Source organism: Rana temporaria, chromosome 4, assembly GCF_905171775.1.
Source record: "Rana temporaria chromosome 4, aRanTem1.1, whole genome shotgun sequence".
Classification (NCBI taxonomy): Eukaryota; Metazoa; Chordata; class Amphibia; order Anura; family Ranidae; genus Rana; species Rana temporaria.
Window position 1 is genome coordinate 40135623 of NC_053492.1, and position 27946 is coordinate 40163568.

The window sequence follows — 27946 nt, forward strand, 5'->3', positions numbered from 1 at the left end:
TTTTTTCAAAAGTGCACTTTTTACTTCACAGAAATTGACCGTGTGTAGCAAAAAACTTCGTTTTCTAAGACGTTTTTTCATCCACGCATGCCCAGAAGCTACTTATGAAGCGAGCTTCAATGGTAAAACGTGGTGGAATGTAACCTCACTTTGCAAGATCATTGTGAGAAAACGATGGTGTGTAGGCAACTTCGTCTTTGAAAATTGAAGTTTCAAAAACGTCATTTTTTTACTTCACAGAAAGTGTCGTTTTTTTTCATCACATAAAGTGATGGTGTGTACGCGGCATTACAGTTATTTACTATCTTCTGTGTGACCTTTGGCCAACCATCAGTTAGGTTAGGCATCAGCACGGTGCAGGCACCTGGCTTCTGAGATGCGCCCAGATATGCCGGACTAGAACAACACTCAGTAGCTATAATCGTCTTTCCCAAAAAAAACTTGCTGGTAATGCACACAAATATTTCAGAAACTGTGACGGATCTCGGATACCCCAGATGGGCACATCTGCCAGACCTGTGTCTCCTGTTCTCCAAACGCACCCGCAGCCTGCAGACTCGCCATAACCAGCCCTTAACCCCTGAATCACGAGACAAGCCACACAGGTGTTGAGGGTTAAACATGCAGAGCATTAACTGTTTATTAAATACAAAACATACACTTTTTCACACAGTTAGGGACACTCCCCTTAGCCTTGTCATAGAGGGGGGTAGGGGACAAGGAAGAACCAATGAGAACACAACACTTGTACATTGAAACATAAAGGGATTATGATAAGCAGGCAGCCACTCCTTACACATCCCCTGCGGAGAGATGTCTCCAGTCCAGACTTTTTGTCTACGTGCCATGAACCAACACAATTAAACACAGCAACAAGAGGGGGGTGGGGGTCAGGGAGAAGGGATGTAGCATTACATTACATTATCTCAATGCAAGCTTGTCCCCAAGTCTCCAGTCTCTTTTAGGCCATAGTCTGTGGGTAGGAGGCCAGCCCACGGCCCCCTCCAAAACACACAGTGACAGTGGCTTCTGTCACAGAAACAATCTTGGAGGAAGATTTTAGTTGCGCGGTATAGCACATATTTCCTGAGGAAAAGGAGAATTTGTAGTCCCCATTGCAGGAGTGAGGTCCACAATAGTCCCGGGTGGAACCTGGAAGGTGAAGTTTTGCAGCAGTGTGGTAAAGAAGAGGAACAGCTCCATTTTGGCCAAACTTTCCCCTGCACAACTTCTCTTACCTAAAAAAAAAAAAAAAAAAGAAAGCTTATTGAAAGAATATCTGATCAACATCCCAAGCTTAATGCCTAAGCGGCATGATCGTTTTTCATGACGAGAAAAATGCAATTTTTTTAATTGGTCATTAAAAACGATCGTGTGTGGGCTCCAGAGCATTTTTCTCGGCGTGAAAAATAGCCATTAAAAATTTAGAACATGCTCTAATTTTTCTCGTTGTTTTTCACGTTGTGTAAAATGGTCGTGTGTGGGCTTTAACGACGGGAAAAAAAAACATGCATGCTCAGAAGGGAGCACTCGTCCTGGTAAAACTAGCATTTGTAATGAAGATAACACATTTGTCATGCTGTAACAGACTGAAAAGCACAAAGACTGAAAAGCGCAAATCGTCTCTCACCAAACTTTTACTAACATGAAATTAGTAAAAGCAGCCCAAAGGATGGCGCCATCCGAATGGAACTTCCCCTTTATAGTGCCGTTGTACGGCACCACACTTTGCCCAAGCATTTTTTTTTCCACGATCGTGTGTATGCAAGGCAGGCTTGACAAGAATCACATCGAGAAAAACAAAAAATATAAGCAGCTGAGGTTACATGAAAATCCTGACTTTTAATGTCAAACTGAGCTTGCACCTTGGTATCACACCTCTGGAGCCTTCTTATTGGCCAGCCTCCGGTGACCAACATGGAAGCTTAAAGGGAGTAGGATCAAGCTAAATTTTTACATGCAGTTTTTACTGAAGGTTTACTTTTACAGTATATAGTAAGTATTCACGGGTCAGTTATACTCTGGGCCGAATGACAGATTCAAATGTGCCATTGAATAGGCCATTCTGGTGTATGTGCTACCACAGGCATGGTTTATATATATCCTAACACTTCTTAAAGGAGCGATAACCAAGCAGAATGCTCAGATAGCTGCAATGGGTTAAAAGGCCATGCTTATTTAAATATATGCTCCTATATTTTGTCCACCTACAGTTCTGTCTGGAAGCCGTTTTAAATTACCTGCTGAGAAGGGTATGAATGCTTCGTTCTTCTTGAAATTCCCATCAGCATCGAGAAAATGTTCTGGGTAAAACTCATTAGGCTTTGCAAAGTAAGCTTTGTCTTTCAATACGGAAGATAGCAATGGCATAATAGTGAATCCCTAAAAAAAGGGGGGGGAAAAAGTTACAAACTAGACTTTAATTAAAGAAATAAAAAAAATAAAAAACATAATATACAGTATACAGCATTTCACTATTACTTAACATAGACATTTGTTTGATCAATCGGGAACAATTGATAGAATTCCACCATGTCGAATTTACTTTAAGTTCAAATTGATCAAAAGCTCACAAAATTGTTTAAATAGAATATCTTTAGTTTGTGATTTTCTTTCACTTTGATTTGTTTAGTCACACTGACTTATTAAAGCGGGAGTTCACCCATTTGTAAAAAAAAAAAATTTATCCCCTTAGCTTCCTGCTCGTTCGGTCTAGGGGAATCGGCTATTTGTATTAAAATATGAGCAGTACTTACCCGTTTTCGAGCTGCATCTTCTTCCGTCGCTTCCGGGTATGGGTCTTCGGGAGCGGGCGTTCCTTCTTGAGTGACAGCCTTCCGAGAGGCTTCCGACGGTCGCATCCGTCGCGTCACTCGTAGCCGAAAGAAGCCGAACGTCGGTGCGGCTCTATACTGCGCCTGCGCACCGACGTTCGGCTTCTTTCGGAAAATCGTGACGCGATGGATGCGACCGTCGGAAGCCTCTCGGAAGACTGTCACTCAAGAAGGAACGCCCATTCCCGAAGCCCATACCCGGAAGCGACGGAGAGGATGCATCTCGTAAACGGGTAAGTACTGCACATATTTTAAAATAAATAGCCGATTCCCCTAGTAAAAACGAGCAGGAATCTAAGGGGGAAAAGTGCCCTCTAAGGGTGAACCCCCGCTTTAATTAAAGTGGATGTAAACCCAATAAGACAGACTGGGACTAAGGAAGAGGAGAGGTAGTTTGTGGATTGTCTTATGTACCTAAAGTTGTATGCTTTTGTGTTCTGGTAATAGGGAATCTGAAACTTTGTTAGGCCTCAATTACATGGGCAATTATAGGCATACAGCAGATTCCAGTGGCTAGCTGAGAGGTATGCGAATAGTGGCAGCTGCTAAGCATGTACAAAGTAGCAAAAGGCTGACAGCAGGCCATCTACTGTATGTATCTATCAATATGCACACCAACCGGTTACCTGGGGTTAAGAACAGATGTCTGAGCCTGGATACATCTTACTGTGCTGAAGCTCAGACATCCATCAGTCTCCTCTATGTGGGCCAAACTCACCTGTGCTTGTCTAAAATCCTTCATTTTAAGCCACCAGGCACACCTTTTCTGACAAAACTGGCTCTCCCAGTATCACATGTAGCCAAGTGCTGGCCATATCACTTTTGTCATGGGATATTCCTTAACGAAGATTACATTGAGCTTTGTTCCCTCTAGTGCCCAGCATGGGTAGTAACGGGCCGAACACCCCCCGATTCTGTTCTACATCAGAACTCCCAAACAGGGAAAAGTTTGGACCAGAACCCTTTTAAAGGCTATGGGACCTGAACTCGAAAAATCAAAAGCCCCATTTTGTAGGCTTATATGCAAGCTATTGGCCATAACAAAGGGTATGAGGGCCTGCCCTGAGGGACATGTAGCAATGCGAAAAAAACTTTGTTTTTTGGTTTTTAAATGAGCAATGATTTTAATGATCCTTAAAGTGAAACAATACAAATGAAAAATTCCTTTAACTATATTGCCTGGAGGATCCCCTTAGTCTGCCTGTAAAGTGGCCCATTTGTACCATGTATAGAACCTGCTGCAGCAAAACTGACATATATAAAGAAAAAAAAGTAATTTAAATAGACTTTCCCTCCAAGTTTTCTTTATTTTGTGAACAAAGGCTTGGAGAGCCAGTCTGTATGATGAGGCCACTGCACCACATAGAGCAAGCCTTATGTGAAGAAGCCAAATTATAGTACAGATAAAGTCTGGTGTCTCTTTCGCAGACTTTGGATAGAAGTAACAAGTGCGGAAAAATTGGGCCTTGAATGTTGGTGGTGCCTTCACACCATAACCTTCACAGTTATCCTTGGCAAATGCAGTATTAGAATCTCAACATTTATGTCACACAGCTGAGCTCTGGATAGTGGGCAGGGAGATAAGAGCTCTACAATCTGATGGAATAGGGTGGCTGTTCCCCACTGTTCCATGATGACTGCCTCTGGAGGAAATCCTGACTCCTTGGGGTTGTTACTCCCCCCTCACTTTCCTCTATCAGGTACCCAAGTAGAGTCAGTGACCTCCTTATCATCATCCCCTCTATCCTCATCACTGGAGCTAACTTGGCAATACACTGCGACTGGGGGGAACATGACTGTCAATTTGTTGTTTATCAGTGTTCTCCCCTTTCTGTGGGTTCATGTTACTCCCTTCCTCAACCCCGGAACCATCATCAGAATCAAGAAGTGCACCCTGAAGAAGCAAGTGGCCGACGCTGTGGTCAAATAATTCAGCTGACTCCTCCATGTATGATGGTGGGGCTATGGCAGGCGTAGTTGTGGACAAGGAGGCAGAATAAGTCACTCTGGCAGCTAAGGTGGACTGTGAACTAGTGTCAGCTTGGGTGATAGAGGAGGATGAGGATGGTTTAGTAAGCCAGTCCACCACCTCCTCTTCATGCTGTAGCTGGATTGCCAACATCAGTGAAGAGAGACTGTCACCTACCTGGTAGGAGTCTGATGTGATGAGGTCAGCCTCCCTTGTATCTCCAGCCCAGAACCCCTCTGAGGATGAGACAGATGACGGTTCAGGTTAGGAGGAACACGAGTGCCTGTGAGTGTTGCTTGGAGTGCTGTCAGGTGGAGGTGAAGACAGAAGACACTGGTAGAGCAGCAGGCACCAGGCAAGGTGGTGTGGAGAGAACAGCTGGAGTTAAAGGGGAACTCCAACCCACTTGCAGAGTCAGGGTGAACAAGTAGCAGGAACTTCCGGAATGCAGAGGTCAGAGGATAGCTGGGTTCGATAACAGACAGGCAGCAAGGTACACAGGGATCAGCAGGAGCAAGGTCAAATGGATAGCCGGGATCGGAAGCCAGGTATTCAGGAGGAATCGGAGTCCAGAGGGAGAGTCAAAGCAAGCCGGCTTGGATAAAAGCAATCTGGCAGATAATAGAGGCGTCAGGAAATCAGGGAACTGCTGAAGACCAGTCAGCACCTCCTAATGGTCAGAGCTCTCTTTAAATAGGCATCAGAAAGGATTAGGAACGCCTCCTGTGTGTGCACGGCATCCATTGCGCATGCGCAGTAGCGTGCTGCGGCGGCTGTTGTATCCTTTGCATGCGGGCATGTGCGCCATTGGTCGGTGAAGTCAGTTGTGGTCTAATTGTGCGCATATGCGCACGTGCGTGCGCATGCGCATGTGTGCGTGCCAAAGAAGTCTCCGTCCTTTACTTATAGAGATAAAGGTGTCCTGGGGACGGACTACGTCCACCTTTGCCTGTGGACATAGATGCTGTTGACCCCCTCATAGTGGCATGGGAACACTGCCTCTCATTGTTGGCCTCCCAGACACGATGGGGGCTTATTACACAAATGAATTAGATAATAGGAAATAGGTGATTAGATGCCCTTTATTTAATGAAATGTGGTGTTTGGTGCACTATAAATTGAGAACTGACGCTAACACACATTGAAAAATGATAAAAACATAATAATGAGGGTGCATGCGCAGCACCCAGTGTGATGGAAGTCTGAAGCTGTAGCTCTGCTCCACTCGGGACTTGAACCGCTTCTAGAGGGCCATAAACACCCGCAATCACAGCAATTTTATCACCCCTCGAGCCGCATTGAGTGCATGCCGTAGAAGAAGAAATCCCAGGGGCCCTGCTCAGAACACTCTTACTGACTATCTCCTTTGTATGTGGGAACAGTGCAACATGTCCCAAAATGGCGCCGCGGACAGAACTGGTTCTCCTTCGCCCCTGTCTCTCCTTCGAACACTAACCGTGAGTACGCTGCCTCTCTATCAAAAGTTGATCTGGATGCCAGCCTGGATGCCATGTATACAAAGCTGGCCACTAAATTCCAGACAGAGTTTCACAAAACCTCCCATACATTCTCACAGGAGATTGTAGCCTCGGGTTCAAGGACCGACATACTGGAGACGAAGCATAATGAGCTGGCCCTGGCCTACAGTGATGGAGCATGACTCTCATGCCTCGGCTTTCTCGCAGATTCAAGCACAAGTCGAGGACCTCAATAACAGAAACAGGCACAATAATTTGCGCCTACGTGGAATCCCGGAGTCAGAGACTGATCTAATCCTCACAGTAATCCAACCGTTTAAGTCCCTTCTCCCAGATTGAGACTCTGCTGCATTCACGTGTGATCACATTCACAGGGCCCTCAGACCGAAGCCTCCTGCTGATAAGCCCCCCAGAGATGTGGTCCTTTGCATGAAGGACTTGCTGACCAAAGAAGAAATTCTGAGGGCTGCCCGGAAAAACAAACAACGCATCACCCTGGATGAACATACTATCCAGATATACCCGGACATTTCACCTGCTACTCTGGATAGACATAGGGGCCTGAAGGAGACTACTACAGCTCTCCAGTCTGCACATATCCGCTACAGATGGGGGTTCCCCTTTAAATTGGTGGTTGCCCATAACGGTACCACTTACTCGGCTACATCTTTGCATGAGGGCCAGGAGATCCTGGTGAAGCTGGGCCTCCTCGATGCTGAGGCTATCCGCTGCCTTCCGTCCACCCCCAGACTTTCTCCAATCTGGCGCACACAACCACCTCGGAGGGATAGGAGGAGGATTCATTATGACATCGGGGACAGAAACAATGATTAATTCCGCAGATCTCCTCGGATTCCTTGCATGGGACAGTTCAAGATTTGATGTTGCCGTTACTACATGACTCAGGAGTTGGTCCCTTGAAGCCGCTGCATGACCTCCCCACCCAGCTGAAGTACTTCTCACTTGTTTTGCAAACTCTTGCTTTCCATTTTTTTTATTACTTTTTTGCTCACAGCTAGACTTGCTAAATCAGCTCCCTGCTCCTCTTATCCCATACAACGTCAATATATGACAAAACGCATAGGTGTGGCCTGCCTCCTGATGTCATTACGCTCCTCAGAACAGACCCACACAGGAGAAGGAACGAGAGGGGACGCCGAGACCCGTTGTGCACACCGCATGTGTTATATACCGATCGGGCGCATATTACATCAACTTTCTTGTAAGTGCATTACCACAATTTTTACTAAAACCTCTGTTGCAGTCTACACTATGGTTTTTCTTTTGTCTTTTACCTGAGATCCTCATCAGTGCCTGATTGAACCAGCTCCAGCCATAGAGTCTTATTGGGAGACTTTAAACAAACCCTATGCTTGGTCTGACCGCCAGTTTGTGGTCTTAGTTTCTGGTAAGGAGACTGCATCTCTCTCACTTTGGTGCTTACTTGGTGGAAGAAGGTTTAATTCCTGTTATTACATCACCCATTATAAGAAGAATCTGGATTAATTTCTTATTCTTATTTCACGTGGGACTGTTTTATGGACTTTTTAACCCCTATTTGTGCTCATGTCACATTCTCTGAATTGTATTTATTTTGTTGTTCACAGTGTCAGTCACTTATTATGTTTTCATTAACCATTCATCATTTGTCTTAATCACGTTAAGTTTGTGGTTTTTCAATTTGCTTTTACTTATTACTACATTCATTAGTTTTGTATTTTTGGTATCATTACCAAACTTTCACGCAATTGTTTTTGCGCCGTACCTCGACATTTTTTGAAATTGTATCTACATTTTTTTTGGTACTGGTAGCATTTACAATTTTTTTTTGTTTAGCGCTGTTTTTTTTCCCTTTTTGTTCCAGTCCTCTTAGTGGCAGAGCTGCCTGTACTGCTGGGTACGAGACCTGGTTGTCTCGCTTGGTTGAGTTTTTTTTTTTGGCAGGTTATATATTACTACCTGATCCAGCTCTAGACTTTGTTTGAATGTCTCTCCCTTTTTTACCAGACTATTTTTCTTTTGTATTTTTTTTTTCCTTTTAGGTCAGTTCTACCTCTGTTTGAGTGCTGCAGAAGGAACCGCATGGTACACAAATGTTTTATTTCTACAGCATTGTTTGTGGATTGAGTAAGCAAAGATTTCACTGTGTTTTGCAATGGGCTGTGGCAGTGCCCCTTGCTGGAGACAGATGTGCAGGGAGCGAATCTCTGTGGTGCCCTCTCTCTGTTCTCATACCTGATTACAGTTCAGATGATAGCATTGCTTTACCCCTCCCATGGTGATTACTTGCATTACACATAATGTGAAGGGATTTAACTCCCCCATTAAAAGACGTAAAGCATTTGCTTTTTATAAACAACTGGGGGCCAAGATTCTCTTAATCCAGGAGACGCACTTTGCCCATTCCTCACATCCCAAATTCTTTCACAGACAATTCCCCAATCCTTTTATTCTCTTCATTCATCAAAGAGCAGGGGGGCAGCCTGTAATGGAACGTCCCACACTCCGCTTGAGTGCTTCCGTCATATACTGCTTCCTATCAGTCTGGATATAGATATCAGATATTCCAGCTGCTCTCAACACACAATGAGACGATACTTGTATGTCTGCTGAACATGGAGTGTTTAATAGAACCAAGAATGCAATCTTATATACAGTTTAAAGAGGAGGTAACCAGAACATAATTTAACATGAGCTAATTAACTAATCATTTACCCAGACTAGCCGACTCATAGATATGACTTGTCAGAGAAGACGTCCCGTCTCCGCTCAGCTTCTATACAATACACATTATCATAAGTGTAAACACATGACATCTTCACACAATAGCAGGGTCAATTAGCACAGAGAACAGAGAGATGGCTGGAGGCGATGGCATTAGCATCTAACAATATGAATGAGTCACTCTTACAATTAACCTGTTGAGTTCATAATCAACAACCAGTAAATAGTTCTTTACAGATATCCTGGAATATATTGTGTTACATCATAATCCCATCTCAGGTAGTTCAAGATATAATTTCTCAGTCATCCCATGCCCCTAGTGGACATAGGTAGATTTTAGACATAAGATGGTTCGGGGATGTCTCGGGTGAGTCTGTCACACAGCCATATTCCTACATTCCTCCTTTCCTATGGAGGTGAAACATATATTTAGAGATAAAGAAAGTAGATATGTCATTAAGGGTATTATACATAGAGAACTTACAATTGCTAGCATCTACGCCCCAAATGACTCTCCTGCTTCTTTTTTTAAATCCTTCTTTGATCATCTAGCTAAGTATCAATCATCTCACATGATCATAGGTGGGGAGTTTAATATTGTTGTCACACTAGACAGATGCACCATGGCAACAACAGCCAAAGCCTTTCCCAAATCCCTCTCCCGAGGCCTATTGGTCCACCAATTAGTGGACACTAGGGATGAGCCGAACATCCCACCGTTCGCACCAGAACCTTCGAACGGACCTAACGTTCATGCGAACTTTAGAACCCCATTGTGACTCGAACGTTCGAAATCAAAAGTGCTAATTTTAAAGGCTAATTTGCAAGTTATTGTCCTAAAACGGGTTTGGGGACCCGGCTCTTGCCCCAGGGAACATATATCAATGCAAAAAAAGTTTTAAAAACTAAAGTTTTTTCGGGAGCAGTGATTTTACTGATGCTTAAAGTGAAAAAAATTAATTTAAAAATTCCTCTAAATATCGTACCTGCTGGGTGTCTCTAGTATGCCTGTGAAGTGGCATGTGTTTCCCGTGTTTAGCACTGTCCCTGCACAAAATGACATTACTATAAGAAAAACTTTTAAAACTGCTTGCGGCTTTAATGTAATGTCTGGTCCATGCAATATGGATGAAAATCATTGAGAAAAATAGCATGGGTTTTCTTCCCCCCAGGTCATTACCAGCCCCTTTGGCCCTATATACGTTGAACAGCAGTATACAGGCGGTGCAAACAAGACAGGGACTGTACAGTAGGTGAACGCGATATTGTGTCAATCTCGCTCCCTTTCCCTTTCCCTTTCTCCCTCGGCGAGATTGAGCACCTACGAGCCCCAACGCGGGAGCCAGCGCCGAGCTGGCTTGCCGCGATGGAGACAGAGCCGTCATAGAAGCGACGGGAGATCCGACTTGGATTCCCGCCAATTCTACACGTGTGCGGCGTTTGTTATGAATCCTGAGGGGGAAGTCCCCGCCGGATTTTAAATAAAAATCCGGCATGGGTTCCCCCCTCAGGAGCATACCGGGCCCTTAGGTCTGTTATGGGTTGTAAGGAGAGCCCCCCTACGCCGAAAAAAACGGCGTAGGGGTCCCCCTACAATCCATACCAGACCCGTATCCAAAGCACGCTACCCGGCCGGCCAGGAAAGGAGTGGGGACGAGCGTGCGCCCCCCCCTCCTGAGCCGTACCAGGCTGCATGCCCTCAACATGGGGGGGTTGGGTGCTCTGGGGCAGGGGGCGCACTGCGGCCCCCCCCACCTCAGAGCACCCTGTCCCCATGTTGATGAGGACAGGGCCCCTTCCCGACAACCCTGGCCGTTGGTTGTCGGGGTATGCGGGCGGGAGGCTTATCGGAATCTGGGAGCCCCCTTTAATAAGGGGGCCCCCAGATACCGGCCCCCCACCCTAAGTGAATGGATATGGGGTACATCGTACCCCTAACCATTCACCTGTAGGAAAAATGTCAAAGTTAATAAACACACCACACAAGGGTTTTTAAAATAATTTATTTTTCTGCTCCGGAGGCTCCCCCTGTCTTCTTTATTAGCTCTTTTACCAGGGGGAGCTTCTTCTTTAACGTCTTCGGGTGGGTGGGGGCCACCGTCTGGTTCTCTTCCACTGCCGGGGGGGGTCGCTTTTAAAAAAGCCCCCACCCCTGGCGGGTTTCCTCCGGCGTCTTCGGCGGGGGGGCTTCTTCTTCCGCTATCCCGACGGGTCTTCTCCGCTATCCGGGGGTCTCCTTCTATGTTCTCCTTCTATGAGTTCTTCTTCCGTGCTGTGACGTCATGTTCTTCACTTCTCTCCTTCTCCCGATGTTGACAAGTCGCCTATCCTCGCTGAAATGACCGGCGCGCAGCTTGCATCGGACCTATATAGGCCTCACAGTCCCATCATGCTCTGTACCTACCCATGTGATACCTACCCACGTGGGTAGGTATCACATGGGTAGGTACCAGAGCATGATGGGATTGTGAGGTCTATATAGGTCCGATGCAAGCCGCGTACCCGTCATTGCAGCGAGGAAAGGCGACGTGTCAACATCGGGAGAAGGAGAGAAGTGAAGAACATGACGTCACAGCACGGAAGAAGAACTCACAGCACGGAAGGAGAAGAAGACGTACAGCACGGAAGAAGGCACCGGACAGCGAGAGGAAGAACCGGGGTGCGCCGAGTCAACAGCGGAGAGCGGCGAACATAGAAGGAGACCCCCGGATAGCGGAGAAGACCCGTCGGGATAGCGGAAGAAGAAGCCCCCCCGCCGAAGACGCCGGAGGAAACCCGCCGGGGGGTGGGGGCTTTTTTAAAAGCGACCCCCCCCGGCGGTGGAAGAGAACCAGACGGCGGCCCCCACCCACCCGAAGACGTCAAAGAAGAAGCTCCCCCTGGTAAAAGAGCTAATAAAGAAGACAGGGGGAGCCTCCGGAGCAGAAAAATAAATTATTTTAAAAACCCTTGTGTGGTGTGTTTATTAACTTTGACATTTTTCCTACAGGTGAATGGTTAGGGGTACGATGTACCCCATATCCATTCACTTAGGGTGGGGGGCCGGTATCTGGGGGACCCCGACAACCAACGGCCAGGGTTGTCGGGAAGGGGCCCTGTCCTCATCAACATGGGGACAGGGTGCTCTGAGGTGGGGGGGGCCGCAGTGCGCCGCCCTGCCCCAGAGCACCCAACCCCCCCATGTTGAGGGCATGCAGCCTGGTACGGCTCAGGAGGGGGGGCGCACGCTCGTCCCCACTCCTTTCCTGGCCGGCCGGGTAGCGTGCTTTGGATACGGGTCTGGTATGGATTGTAGGGGGACCCCCTACGCTGTTTTTTTCGGCGTAGGGGGGCTCTCTTTACAACCCATAACAGAGGGCCCGGTATGCTCCTGAGGGGGGAACCCATGCCGGATTTTTATTTAAAATCCGGCGGGGACTTCCCCCTCAGGATTCATAACAAACGCCGCACACGTGTAGAATTGGCGGGAATCCAAGTCGGATCTCCCGTCGCTTCTATGACGCGCTTGCTGGGATGTGCTGTCACTATTCCAGTGAGTGCGAGATCTCGGCACCATGTCGCCGAGAATTAGCGCGATGCTGTCGTGCTAAAAACACAATATCACAAACACCTACTGTAGGTTTGTTGTTAAGTAGAATATGTTTGTAATTTTGAACTGTTTTTTAAAGTGTAGCTCCAGCCAAATAAAATCTATTTTTTTACTTTTTGGAAAACAGAGAAGGGTTATCACCCCTGTAACATTTGTTTTGCTGTCTGTGCGCATCTGTTCAGAAGATTGCACCTCACTTTCTGTCCCAATGACAAATGTCTTTTTGAAAATGTTAGTTTTTTTGTGAAACAAGGATTGGTGATAAAGCATCAGTGGAAAGGAGACACCTCTTACAGAAGAGAATTTCCCTTCCTAGGGGTAGATTTCCTCTCACTTCCTGTTGACTCCTTCTGTTTGCAAGTAGGAGTCATTTGTAAATTGGATGTTTGAAAGTAGGGGCCTGCCGTATATACTCTGCAGAAACTTGGGCCCTAGGTGTTGGTGTTGCCACAACACTGTAAGCCCTCACAGTTAGTCTTGGTGGACGCTGAAACGCCCTGCTTTGACCTATTATATCAAGAATTGTAATTACATGCCATTGTTGAACAGTGGTAGAAAAATTGGGCCTTTGGTGCTGGTGCCACAACACTGTAAGTCCTCACAGTTACTCTTGGTGGGTGCAGGAATGGGCCCTGCTGTTAAATATTAGATCAAGAATTGAAATTACATGCCCCTATTGAACAGGGGCAGAAAAATTGGGCCTTAGGCACTGGTTCCACAACACTGCAACCCTTCACAGATACTCTAGTTGGAGCGCAGGAATAAGCCCTGCTGCAAAGTATTGCATCAAAAATTGTAATTACACGCCCCTGTTAAACAGGGGCAGAAAAATTGGACCTAAGCCACTGGTGGCGGTGCCCAGAACCAAAAATGTTCTTACAAGCTAACAGCATGATCATTGAGGAGGAAAATGATAGTCACTCAGCATCAGCATAGGCAGTCTTGAAGGGATCTGACATTTCAAAAAAAATATTTGGTTACATCAGCATCAGGTGCTTGGTAGCTGGTGGTGATCCAAGCCCGATTCATTTTTTTAAAGGTCAGTCGATCGACCGAGCCGGTGGAGAGGCGCACCCTGTGATTGGTTACAAAGCCTCCAGCAGCACTGAATGTGCGTTCTGAAAGAACGCTGGATGCAGGACAGGCCAGTAGCTCAATTGCATACTGCGCAAGCTCTGGCCAGTGATACATCCTCAAGACCCAGTAAGCCAGAGAATTTTCGGTGGGAAATGTGTCCAAGTCTTATCTTGCCCCTAGGTATTCCCGCACCATGTAAAACAGACGCTGGCGATGGTTGCTGGAACCGGTCATACCTTGGGGCTGCGGACTAAAAAAAATTGTCTGAATGCATTGGTCAGACAGACACCTTCTCCACCGCTCCTTCTGTGACTGACCGAAGCCTCAGCAACACGTTGTCCAGGACCAGGATTTTTTAACCTCCCAGTCTCTGGGAACGTGTTGCGCAGACCTTTCTGCAAGGCCTCCCGAAGATGTTTCATCTTCTGCTCCCTCTGCGCCGGCAAGATAAGGTCCGCAACCTTACCCTTGTAACATGGATCAAGGAGGGTTGCCAGCCAGTAATGATCCCTCTCCTTGATAGCACGAATACAAGTATCCTTCCACAGGCTTTGCAGCATCAAGGAGGCCATACAGCGTAAGTTTGCTGAGGCATTTAGTATTGAGTCCTCTGGGTCACTGAGGACGACAGGATCCGCAGCCACCTCGTCCCAGCCACCTACAAGTCCATGGGTTTCTTGGGACTGTAATTGATTCCTTGAAGATTGCTGCTGATGCTGAGTGCTAGGATCCACCTCCATGGTGACACAATCCTCCTCCTCCTCCTCCTCGTCCTCTTCCTGTGTGATAGGCGGGCAAGCAGGAACACTGTCTGAATAAAAGGGGCCTTGAGAGGTAAGGAAATCCTCCTCTTTCTGCCTCAAGGGCCCTGTGCATTATTCCATGCAGCGTGTGTTCCAACACTGTCACTGCTCACCATCCTCGTGGCCTCCTCAAATGGTGACAGGACAGTGCATGCATCCCTGATCATGGCCCACTGGCGTAGGGAAAAAACAAGCTCCCCTGACCCTGTCCTGCTGCCATATTGCCACAGATACTCATTGATGGCCCTCTGCTGCATGTGCATCCACTGCAGCATGGCCAACATAGAGTTCCACCTGGTGGGCATGTCACAGATTAGGTGGTTCTTGGGCAGGCTGTATTCCTTTTGGAGGTCTGCCGAGCACTGGCATTATATGACCATCGGAAATGCACACAGAGTTTCCTGGCCTGCTTCAGGACATCCTGTAAGCCCGGGTACCTGCCCAAGAACCACTGCACCACCAAGTTAAGTACATGAGCAAAACAGAGCACATGGGTCAGTTGTCCCTGTCCCAGGTAGGAGAGGAGGTTGGTGCCATTGTCGCAAACCACCATTCCTGGCTTAAGCTGGCGTGGCGTCAACCACCTCTGAGCCTGCCCCTGCAGAGCTGACAGAACCTCTGCCCCAGTGTGGCTCCTGTCCCCCAAGCACACCAGCTCAAGACCCGCATGGCATCTTTTTGCCTGTGTAGCCCCTTGAACGCCTACGGAGCACCGCTGGCTCCGAGGACACATCAGCATAGAAGAGGCCACAGAGGAAGAAGAAGAGGAGGGGGTGGAGGAGAGAGGTGTGTCACAACCAGTAGTAGCATTTTGAGGAGTGGTGGCGGAACAACCTCCAACACTACTGTACCTTGTCTTGCATCCTTCCCAGCTGCCAGCAGAGTCACTCAATGAGCCTTGAAAGATGGGTAACATCCCTGTCCATGCCTGCTGGACCATGAGTCAGCGGTAATATGCACCTTACCACTGACCACCTTGTCCAGCGAGGCATGGACATTGCCTTCCACATGCCGGTAGAGAGCCAGAATCGCCTTCCGTGAGAAAAAGTGGTGTTTGGGAACTTGCCACTGAGGTATCGCACATTCCACAAACTCACGGAAGGGAGCATAATCTACCAACTGAAAAGGCAGCAGTTGAAGTGCTAGCAATTTAGCTAAGCTAGCATTCAACCGCTGGTCATGTGGATGGCAGGGAGAGAACTTCTTTCGGTACTGCAGCAGCTGGTAGAATCTGACGTCAGTGTACCGATAGTAGATTGCCCAAAAGTACTTGTTTGTGACACACCTAATTCTACACCTTCAGTCCTATCAGTGCAGGCTTCAGAGAGGACTGAGGGTATAGTGGGGTTGGAGATCCCAGCTGATGAGGAGCAAGGAGAGGTCCGCTTTGTTCTTTGGTGTGGGTCTTTTAGGTACGCTTGCCAACGAATTGCATGGCAGGTCAGTGAGATATGTTGCAAATAGCAGCGGTGCGATCTGATGCACTTGTCTCAAAAAAGGTCCAAACCAAAGAACTTTTGGAATAACGTGGAGAGACAGCAGTGCCCTGAAAATGTGGAGCTCTGCGTTGTGATGCAGTCGGTGCTGCCCTTAAGCTGGCCCCTGGAGGGCATCCTGCCTCGTTGGAGATGTGCCTCCTCCTCCTCTCTCCTATCAGGCACCCACATGGAGTCAGTGACCTCATCACCCCCTCCCTCCTCATCACTGTAAAAAACCTGGCAGTATGCTGCAGCTGGGGGAACATGACTGCCAGATTGCTGTCCTTCTTGGGCACCCCCTCTCTCTGGGCTCACGTTACTGCCTTCCTCTAGCTGTGTACCATCATCGGAGCCTTCAAAATGCTGCGCATCCTCCTGCAGCATGTACCCAACACTGTGGTCAAACATTTCGGGGGACTCCTCAGGAGGACATGGTGGGGCTAGGCAAGGAGTGACTGATGCCATTGAGCAGAGGGAAGAGGCCGCGTTGGCAGCTGCTTTGCCAAAGTACCCTGAGCCTGGGTGAGAGAGGATGAGGGCGGCTTGGTCATCCACTCTACCAACTCTTCTGCATCTTGCAGCTCAACATGGCCAGCTGCCGAAAAAACGGACAAGCATGCCCGACGGCCACGTGCTGATGAGGATGCACATGTCCACGACCAGCACTGTTGCCTCTAGACACAGAGCCTGCTTGCCCTTTTTTATTGACCTGTGGGTCTGCCTCTCCTTGTTGGCCTTCCAGACATACCTTATTTGATGTATTGGAATAGATACACAAGGAATTGTCTGCATTCAGCTTTAGCTGCACACTGTGCCCAGTATACAGTACAGTGACTTAATATACTGCAGCTTAGCTCAATCAACTGCCAGCCTATATTAGAAAGAGAACAGGGATGGTCTTTAGTCAGCTTTACCTGCACACTGAGCCCAGTATACAGTACACTGACTTAATATACTGCAGCGAGTATAACAGGAACACTCTGAAGTGAGATCTAGCTAAACTGAATACAGTGAGATTTTATATAATACACATATATATTATACACACACACACACCTCCTGGGATGCATATATTTACTAAATACACTAACTGCAGCTACCTGAATCGCCTGCCTGCTCTATATAACTGAAATGAAATGACACTCTGACTCTCTCTCTCTCTCTCTCTCTCTCTCTCTCTCTCGTGCTGACGGCGCTGTGATTGGCCAAAGCATGCTGTGATTGGCCAAAGCATCATAGTGCATGCTTGGCCAATCATCAGCCAGCAATGCACTGCGATGACGCAGTGAATTATAGCCTGTGACGCGCCACTCGAATTTGGCGCGCACAGACCATAATGTTAGGAATTTGGCGAACGAGCGAACAGCCAATGTTCGAGTCGAACACAAGTTTGACTCGAACACGAAGCTCATCCCGTATCAGAAACCAGGGTGTCAGAAGTGTTGGGCTTGCAAGGTCAGGGCAACCTTTAGGGACTGTTATTTTCCAGCTGCCCATACAGGGGCAGCTGGAAACGTATTACATCTATTGGCACAACCAGGGATCCTATCACAATCTCTTACCCAATCTATTATATACAGTATATAGTGACAAAGACTGTGCCAAAATAGCAGACACCAGACAAGGTGGTAGAGGGGAGATATTTGCTGCTCAAAATGCTGCTCAAAATGGTTGTGGGCCCCAAACTAGCTTGGTGAGGGTCAATTTGCCTTTAAGAGGCTGATATAAAACATTGCTTAGTTGGGCCTGGAGTTCAGGCTGCAGAAAAGATTGGATAGGTCTGCATCCTGGCCACCCTAGTCTACCTGCCTGGTCACCAAGCTTGGTATAGAAGGACTTATAAAAGCTTTGTGCAAGAACACGTGGAGGTTTCACCTTCCAAACTGAGTTTGTTCAGGATTAGAAGCCTTCTATATGGACTGATGTAGGTTCTGAATTATACAAGAATTTTTTTCTTTGCTGAAGTAAAGCTTTTTTTGGTTAATACTGGACAGTAAAATATACAGCATGTGGGACAAGTAATCAACTCAAAGAAACTGTTGTGCGGTACATTCCCTGACACAGGAATACCACCTGTTCCATATACGTATATATATATATATATATATATATATATATATATATATATATACACACACACAGTATATATATATATATATATATATATATATATATATATAGTATGCAAAGACATGCATACACAGATTTTTATTGAATCACTCACCTTTGGAATAAAATAGCCTCTGAATGTGATATCGCAAGCCGTTGCATGTGGAAGGCTAGTTGGGGCGATATCACCAAAGCGCTGAACTTCACACACAACAGCATCTGTATAGGGCATGTGTTTTCTGTGCTCTATCTTAGGTTGAGCCGTGCCTATAACTTTTTCAATTTCTTTTTGCACTTTTTCTGTTGGATATTCAAAAATACTATCGTCAGTATTGGTTTATATACTTACAATCTCTTCTGCAGCGGTTTACAACATAAGGATATCAGTGACATCAACACCACCATCTATATAATGTTGGACTATACAAATATATAAATAAGTGAAACACCTATAGATACTGATAGATCTAGTATGAAAGTCCATGTGCGCTAGGTTAAATATATAATCTGGCCCAAATCCCTGCACCAAATAATTGGTTGGGAACTGGGCTCAAGTGAACCAGTCCAATAATGAGTGAAATTGAAGAAAGAAAAAGTCCCAAAGTAAATCCTCAGGTAAAACTGAAAAATAGTGCTTCCAATGTATTCCACCTTCACCAAATAGTCAAACACCCGAAGTGGATAAGTGAAGTGGCTCCTTACCAGATGGATATGTCCCTTAGTTTGGTATCAAACAGGGAGACATAAATGGCTGTAGAGTCTGCTGTGTCCTAGCAGAGATGTTTGATGCCAGTCATGGATGTCCCAGTATTAGCATGAAAAACAGAATGGTGCCAATATAGTGTAGTATATTTTATTAAAGATTAAAAGCTTAACATAAAGGGAGCCAAATGGCCGCCTACCGTAAAAAGTGCCTGAGACCCGGCACTGAGGCTGTATCGCGTAGAGTTTATGTGTCACACTGTATACTGCAATGTATACCGCTGTCTTGTCCTCTCGTCGGTGGAGCGTGCGTTCCACCTCAGCGATATCCGGAACCAGCGTTAGCAGGAAGTGACGTTACGTGCGTGGTTGGGTGCCGCACCTATCTCCATTGCTATAATCTTTCGATTATTTTTGGGTAGCTGCTTTTATTTATTTATTATTAGATATTTTATTTTATTTTTTGGCGTGAGATAGCACATACACAAATCAACACCACCATCACCTACATAGTACAGTACAAACAAAACAAGAGGGCCGGTAAGGCAGGGTGGTTTCTATAATATATATATATATATTAAAATCTAATCAACAAAGACCAACTTTTTATGAAAATTGTGTATATATATATATATATATATATATATATATATATATATATAATCGTTTTTTTTTTTTTTTTTTTGCTAGCTAGCATGCCAGAAGTGTTTTGCATTGCATGTTTCTATGAAATGCTCTTTCCATGTGCACTTACTTTAATGCCTCTTGCCAGAGCCCATGACATTTAAATGCTGGCCTTTTTCCCTTGCCCAGAAATCCCAGGTGCTGCATACAGCTACTCATAGACATGAATGGCTGCGTGTGGACCTACTTGTGTATATGCTGGTGCGCATGTAAACTGCCCCCACCTATAACTGGCCATTGCAGCAAGTAGCATTGGAAGGCAACATTTGTTAGAAAAAAAGAGTCAAGGATAAATCCAAGGAAAACTCCAAGCTCACTTACCGACCAACATGGGGCAAACCAAATCAACCTGTCTAACAGTATGCTTTAAAAACAGGGGTTTAGTCTGTACACATTTGCAAATACATAAGCTACAGGCCCCACCAAGGCACCCTGGTATCTGTAGTCCTATCAATCCACAATGGAAGCACATGCATTCTGATGGATAGATGGAGGGCAGATGGACTGAAGGGAGCCCACCCCTTCTTAAAGGTACGGGGGCACACTGAACACCCAGCACATAGCACAATGGCTGCAAAGGTTTCAGTGTGTTGCCTAACCAATATAACAATACAAAAAAAAATGCATATAATGTAAAGGCATGTGCAAATAGAAAATGTTCTATTTTTTGCAAATGCTATATTCATATTTATGTGAGCACAGGTATATATCAATTGCTGGCTGTACGCAGCACCTGGGATTTACACTTGGGAAAAATACACCAGAGATAAACATTGCACAGGCAAGGAGCCTGTGTGGAAGACGCCTAAAAAGCTACCTATACATTTTTATGCAAAGTTTCATTTTTTTTTTTGCTGAATTAGCTGCTTTTGAGCAACGCTGAGCTTCTAATGTGTCCTAGGCTACCTCTAGGCATATTTGCCCTCAATTTAATAATTGCTATATACAGGTGAAACTCCAAAAAAATTGAATATAGTGCAAACGTTCATTTATTTCACTAATGCAGCTTAAAAGGTGAAACTAATATATGACAGACTCATTACATGCAAAGCAAGATAGTTCAAGCCGTGATATGTCATAATTGTGATGATTATGGCTTACAGTTCATGAAAACCCCAAACCCACAAACTCAGAAAATTGTGAAAAGGCAATATTCTAGGCTCAAAGTGTCCCACTCTAATCAGCTAATTAAGCCATCACACCTGCAAAGAGTTCATGAGCTTTTAAATGGTCTCTCAGTCTGGTTCAGTAGGAATCAGAATCATTGGAAAGACTACTGACCTGACATTTGTGCAGAAAACCATCATTGACACCCTCCATAAGGAGGGAAAGCCTCAAAAGGCAATTGCAAAAGAAGTTGGATGTTCCCAAAGTGCTGTATCAAAGCACATTAATAGAAAGTTATGTGGAAGGGAAAAGTGTGGAAGAAAAAGGTGCACAAGCAGCAGGGATGACCGCAGCCTGGAGAGGATTGTCAGGAAAAGGCCATTCAAAAGTGTTGGGGGCTTTCACAAGGAGTGGACTGAGGCTGGAGTCAGTGCATCAAGAGCCACTATACACAGACAGATCCTGGACATGGGCTTCAAATGTCGTATTTCTCTTGTCAGGCCACTCCTGAATAACAAACAACGTCAGAAGCGTCTTACCTGGGCTAAAGAAAAACAGACCTGGTCTGTTGCTCAGTGGTCCAAAGTCCTCTTTTCTGATGAGAGAAACATTTTTCATCTCATTTGGAAACCAAGGAGTCAGAGTATGGAGGAAGAATGGAGAGGCACACACTGCAAGATGCTTGAAGTCCAGTGTAAAGTTTCCACAGTCTGTGTTGATTTGGGGAGCCATGTCATCTGCTGGTGTTGGTCCACTGTGCTTCATTAAGTCCGGGGTCACCGCAGCCATCTACCAGGAGATTTTGGAGCACTTCATACTTTCTTCCACAGACGAGCTCTATGAGGATGCTGACTTCATTTTCCAGCAGGACTTGGCACCTGCCCACACTGCCAAAAGCACCAAAACCTGGTTCAATGACCATGGGATTACTGTGCTTGATTGGCCAGAAAACTCGCCTGACTTGAACCCCATAGAGAATCTATGGGGCATTGCCAAGAGAAAGATGAGACACGAGACCAAACAATGCAGAAGAGCTGAAGGCCGCTATTGACGCATCCTGGTCTTCCATAACACCTCAGCAGTGCCACAGGTTGATAGCTTCCATGCCACGCCACATTGAGGCAGTAATTGCTGCAAAAGGGGCCCAAACCAAGTACTGAGTACATATGCATTCTTATACTTTTCAGAGGTCCGATATTGTTCTATGTACAGTCCTTGTTATATTGATTAAATGTAATATTCTAATTTTCTAAGATTGTGGATTTGGGGTTTTCATGAGCTGTAAGCCATAATCATCACAATTATAACAAATCACGGCTTGAACTATCTTGCTTTGCATGTAATGAGTCTATCTCATATATTAGTTTCACCTTTTAAGTTTCATTAGTGAAATAAATGAACATTTTTCACGATATTCAAATTTTCGGAGTTTCACCTGTATATGTTCTAAAATAAGAGCTGCTGTATGTTAAACTGGAGTTAGGGTGGTGGTGGGGTAGGGTGGCTTTAATATATATTTGCACATGTGTGCAACAAAAACCTCTGTTTTTTACATTAATACTTGAATACGTGCTGGGAAATTGTTGTATTATATTATACATAACACTTACAATTATATAAATGAGAACCCAGCCCATGAAAACACATAATCAAAAAGGGAGAAACATTTGGGTAGATGAGATGGCATGAGTGAAGTTTTGTTATTCAGTCTTTAAAGTGTACTTAAAATCCTTGATGGTTTTGTGAGTGTCTGAGGACATTTGAAACACAATTTAGAGGACAGCAGCATAAGAGAAATCATGGAAGGAATAATGGTAGATGGTGATCAGGGATGAGCGAAATCATTTAAGGTGGTTTTAAGGAGGCAGTGGGCCACAGGGTTTTTTAATCAGTTAATTAATTCATTCATTTTTGCAACTGCAGCAATTTAATTTTGTTGTCATTCTTTTTCTGTTTTTAAACACTGTAAACATATTTAACAGGAACAGTTTAAACAAAAAGCTTACAAAAAGGCAAAATACCTTCCTGGCTGGAGATTAAGAGGGTATTATGATTGTTCCTCATTTTAGGATAGTTAGTAGAGCAATGCAAGTCATTCCTTTATACCCATTGGCTTACTGTTCATGAAAAATGTATGACTTATATGTAGCAGCCTGCTCCTTTTGAGCTGGTGCTGCTTTAAAATTAAGGTGAAGTCTAATGCCGCGTACACACCATCACTTTATGTGATGAAAAAAAATGACGTTTTTAAAAACGTCACTTTAATTGACCGTGTGTGGGGGAAAACGTCGTTTTATGTCTTGTAAAAAACGACCAAAAAAAATTGAAGCATGCTTCAATTTTATGTGTCGTTTTTCAAAAGTGCACTTTTTACTTCACAGAAATTGACCGTGTGTAGCAAAAAACGTCGTTTTCTAAGACGTTTTTTCATCCACGCATGCCCAGAAACAAGCTTCAATGGAAAAACGTGGTGGAACGTAACCTCACTTTGCAAGATCATTGTGAGAAAACGATGGTGTGTAGGCAACTTCGTCTTTGAAAATTGAAGTTTCAAAAACGTCGTTTTTTACTTCACAGAAAGTGTCGTTTTTTTTTCATCACATAAAGTGATGGTGTGTACGGGGCATAAGAGTTAGTTGACTCAGACAGTTATGATTTTTGACAAATTAAAGCCTCTGTTCCAGCCGTGACTGTGCTGCGAGTGACCACTATTGTTTGCCTGGGGTGTCGTTACCACCCCAGGCCAAGGGTGGCAGCAGTTAGGTCAAGGTGATTTGGGTGTTCCCTCTCAGCAGCCAATTAGTAGGGATTGATCTCCGCTGTGCATGCGGAGTACTTAAGGGACAGACGTCATTGGACCGGGGTCGTCGATCGCTGGTCTGTCTTCCCACCACCCCCCGTGTGTGGTCCTCCTGGCCGGGGGTGCGTGTTCCTGGCTCCAGGACCACGTTGGTCTGGGGCTGTGATCTACTGAAGTAGGCCCAGTGGTCAGACTGGGTCTGCGCTTGCAGGGTGATCCGTCCGTCCTGGAGGGAGGAAGCCACTTGATGAAGAACCTATCTTAGAGAGGACCCAGCAAGAGGTTGGTATCTCGGGAGAAGCCTTGAACTTCATCAAAGGATGCACCACTACTGAAAGGTTTGATGGTGATCGCCTGTCAGTCCTAAATTCTGCAAGAAGTTAGTCTGGAGAAATCCGGGTGCTGAATCCTATGCTACGGGGATTCTGGACCGAAAAGTGTCTTCACCTATGGGAAGGTCTGTGGCAGAGACTGTACCATTTTCCGTGCGCCATTCCGGCTGCTAGGCTAGTGAGAGAAACTATCCGGGTGCGCAAAACCCACACTGGCTAGAATGGCCACAAAACCTGTGTTGCTGGAAGCAGGAGTGTTTCTGGATTATGCACCTGAACCTATTACCTATTACCCTTCCACCTCTTCAATCACTTATTTTATTCTTTTGCCAAGTTCAGCAAATAAATCTTAGCAAAAGAAGTGCAAAGTGTGAACATTGAACTTTTTCAACTCTCATCTACTACCCTGGACGGGAAAGAAATAGCGGTAACATGTCGCCCAAAAATATCCAGCATCTCCTCCGGGGGTAGTGCTACATATAATACAGATACAGCCTAATAATATAGATCCGTTTTTATATAGAAAAATCATAGAAGAAACAATGATACATGGTGATTAGGAATAAGCAAAATTATTTAAGGAGCTTTTAGGAAGGCAGTGGCCATTTTTTTTTTTTTTTTAATTTTCAGTAATTTATTTATATTGTCATCATGTTTTTTTTTTTTTGTATATATTATAAACATCTTTAACAGGAACAGTTCAGACAAAAAAAGGATATGAAAGGCACAAGGCCTTTCTGGCTGGGGATTGAGAGGGTATCAAGATAGTTCCTAATTTTAGGATAGTTAGTAGAGCAATGCAAGTTATTCCTTTATACCCCTTGGCTTACTGTACATGAATAATGTCTGATTAATAGTGTTTGATTCCTTATGCCGCAATCACACGACCCTTTCTTTGGGTTGTAAAAAATTACGTTTTTTTTAATGTCATTAAAAACGATCGTGTGTGGGCTCCAGAGCATTTTTCACGATGTAAAAAATGGGCATTAAAAATTTCGAACATGCTCTAATTTTTCACTACGTTTTTAATGTTGTCATTTTTAACATCGGTAAAAAATGGTTGTGTGTGGGCTTTAACGACGTGAAAAAAACGTGCATGCTCAGAAGCAAGTTATGAGACGGGAGCGCTCGTTCTGGTAAAACTAGCGTTCGTAACGGAGTAAGCACATTCATCACGCTGTAACAGACAGAAAAGCGCAAATCGTCTTTTACTAACACGAAATCAGCAAAAGCAGCACAAAGGTTGGCGCCATCCGAATGGAACTTCCCCTTTATAGTGCCGTTGTACGTGTTGTACACCACCGCGCTTTGCTAGAGCATTTTTTTTTTCACGATCGTGTGAAGGCAAGGCTGTTTTAACGATCGGGTTGAAAAAAATTATAGTTCAGAAACAGCCTAATAGTAGAGAGCTATGTACATAAACCTGCACCTAGTTGTTGTAGGCAAGTTGGCCAATCCATGGAATGGGCGGCTTATATGTAGTATGGTTTAGGGAGCCACATGACAAGTATCTTTCTACTATCCTAAAATGAGGATGGAACCCTTTGTTTTCAGTCTTTTTGATGGAGGGAAACACGTAGATACCTTTTATTCTAATTTACTGGAGTATCAGGAGCCTTGGTTCTTTTTGCCCACCTTACCAAACATGTCTAGTTATTCTTTCTAAAATATATAAAAACTTGGTGAAAAAAAAAACTGCCATGCAGTTGGTAAATCTGTAGGGTGCCTGTTACCTTCATATAATTGAGCGAGACCATAATGGCTTTGGATGCTAAGAATTAAAAATAGCCATTGGAATATAAAAAAATAAAAAAATTTGAGAACACCCACCCAGCCTCTCTTACTTTGGATTTCTGGGTATTTAATCATGATCAGGAGGCTCCATCTCAGAGTGGTGGATGTAGTTTCCATTCCAGCAGCAAACAGTTGGCTCACCAAGGCAATTAAGTTGTCATCATGGTAATAAAGTGTCGATTCTGGCTTTCCCTAAAGAATGGGAAAAATACAAAGTATATGTCAAAGTATCATTGCTTCACCCATTGTTTCATTAGTTGCATGCACAATAAAGTCCAATTTTAGGTTCTGGGTACAATAGGGAATGGTTAAAACACCTGTCTTTTTTTCACAATCTTTGTCCCTTAATGGGGAGTTCCCTTTTTTATGTCCTGTATAAAAAACAAGAAAGTCAAAAACTCTCCATTGTAATTGGGCTCTTATTCTGGTGAAAACATTGGATTTTACCTAACTTTAGGCCTTGGTGAGAGTGTACAACAGGACAGGAAGTAAATTTCCCTTACAGGGACAAGCACTGCAATAAGTTATCTTAAAATGTAAAAATACAACAGGAGCACCAAACCAAATGGGGAAAGGGTCCAAGTAGATGTAATGTTTAATCATATGATTAAATAAAATATCTAATGCTTCGGGGTCTCAAATCACTCCCCCTTCATCAGGGCAATAAAATACATACAAAGGAAAAATACAAATAAATATAAAAATTCAGAGTCAAAACAATTTATGCCTCATATAAACCTATAAATAAAATGTCCCTATGCCCAAGAGGTTAAAATAAATAAATAAAAAAAACGACTCAAATAAAGTATGTGAAAAAAAAAACCTCTGAAAGTATGACTATTATAGTGTTAGCAGGGCTCAAAATTTCAAGTCCTGAGCCACTAGCCAGGCCTCAAGAGTTAATCGCCACCAGTTGCCCCACCTAATTCATACACTGCCCTGCGCCTAATTGCACCCGTAAACATGCCCTTGTAGATTATCTCATGGAATGACACTGTTTTATGCAGAATCAAGTTACAAAATTAAATATTACCAACAACAACTTTAACAAAATGGGACAGGGCACTGGGGGCAGACCAGAGGGACAGGGCACTGGGGGCAGACCAGAGGGACAGGGCACTGGGGTCAGACCAGAGGGACAGGGCACTTGGGGCAGACCAGAGGGACAGGGCACTAGAACTGGGTCTCTTCCCCATTCTCTTGCTGTCTCCTCTGCAACTCCCATCCATCCTCTCTCTCTCTCCCATTCATCTCATCATCAGGAGCCTGTGTGTGCAGCTCCACGCTTTTATTCAGGCTGGCAGAGAGGAGAGGAGCTGCAGCACAGCGGGAGGGAGTACAATCCAGCACTGAGATCCACACAACTGCTCAGCCATTGACACCATAGCACAGCGCACACTGACAGCGCACAGCACACATTGAGACCAGTCTGTTCACAGTGCTCAGGCTAAACTTACATAGAGCACAAGGAGAAGAAAACTGCACAAACTAGAAGGCTGCCGCTCTCATGTCAGTGCAACTTTCAGTGAGCGCTGCACCGGAGTGGTAATTTTTGCAATCCTCCACCTCACTCATTACTTTCTGCTCTCCAGCTACATTGGTCGGGGCCCGGGGGAGGGGGGCAGGCTCAGAGAGGTCATACTGTTAGGTCCCATGGCTTAATGAGAATTGTAAGGAGAGCACCTGTGTACTGCTCTGCCTGTGTGCGGCTCACCAGACTACTTTTCCCGAGCATGCACCTTTCCTCTTCGGCCGCCAATCTCATCGGGACTCTAAGTGTAGGCACAGATTGGAGGGAGATTGGTCATGCAGCCCTGTCATCACTCGCCCCCAGCTTAAATCCACTCGCCAAATGCTAGTAGGCGAGTGGAAATTTTGAGGGCTGGTGTTAGTACTCCTTTAAATGAAACCCAAACTCCCAACTGTGTCTGAAACAACCAGAATATGCAGACCATATGCTATAAAATACATGTTTTTGCCTGTGGGGAAGAGGGGTTAAAACTGCAGTCATTCATCTTTCCTGGAGTGTCAATTCAGATAGGTGAATAATTGGTGGGCATCCTGCTTTGCCAACTTTCCCCAAAGCGAGCATGAGCCTGGGTCAAAGAGATGCGTACAAACATCTGAACATTGTACACACAAGGATCATGTCAGGAAAGGTGCATACCTGTGCGCAGGCACAGAATGGCTAGACGCTTGGACCATGGCCAATTTGCAGGTGCCCGGGCAGACTATTTAAGCTGCACTATGGCCTTGGGTCTTTGCCGTTTGCTCTACTATGTTTCCTGTGTTGACCTCCTGTTACCAACTTGATCTGACTCTGCCTCAATGCTGCCTGTACCGACCCATGGCTTATCTTTGGGTTCAGCCTCTGCCTCTTCCTTCTGCTTATCTGCCCATCTGCCTGCTGTTACCAAACCTGGCTTGACCTCTGACTACTCTTCTGCCTGCTGCATTGTACTTGAT

At 45.1% G+C, this 27946-nt stretch overlaps 1 protein-coding gene across 1 annotated transcript in view; it reads right to left on the reverse strand.

Moving 5' to 3' along the window:
* Window positions 1-752: 752 nt before the first annotated feature.
* Window positions 753-27946, reverse strand: part of LOC120936152 (cytochrome P450 2K6-like) — a 64266-nt gene continuing 37072 nt past the window's right edge. The window contains exons 7-10 of the mRNA XM_040348298.1: window positions 25531-25672; window positions 18177-18361; window positions 2241-2382; window positions 753-1238 (exon numbers count right to left, since the gene is read on the reverse strand). Of these exons, the coding sequence (XP_040204232.1) occupies window positions 1060-1238; window positions 2241-2382; window positions 18177-18361; window positions 25531-25672 (648 nt within the window). The 3' untranslated portion in view covers window positions 753-1059. The remainder of the gene's footprint in view (window positions 1239-2240; window positions 2383-18176; window positions 18362-25530; window positions 25673-27946) is intronic.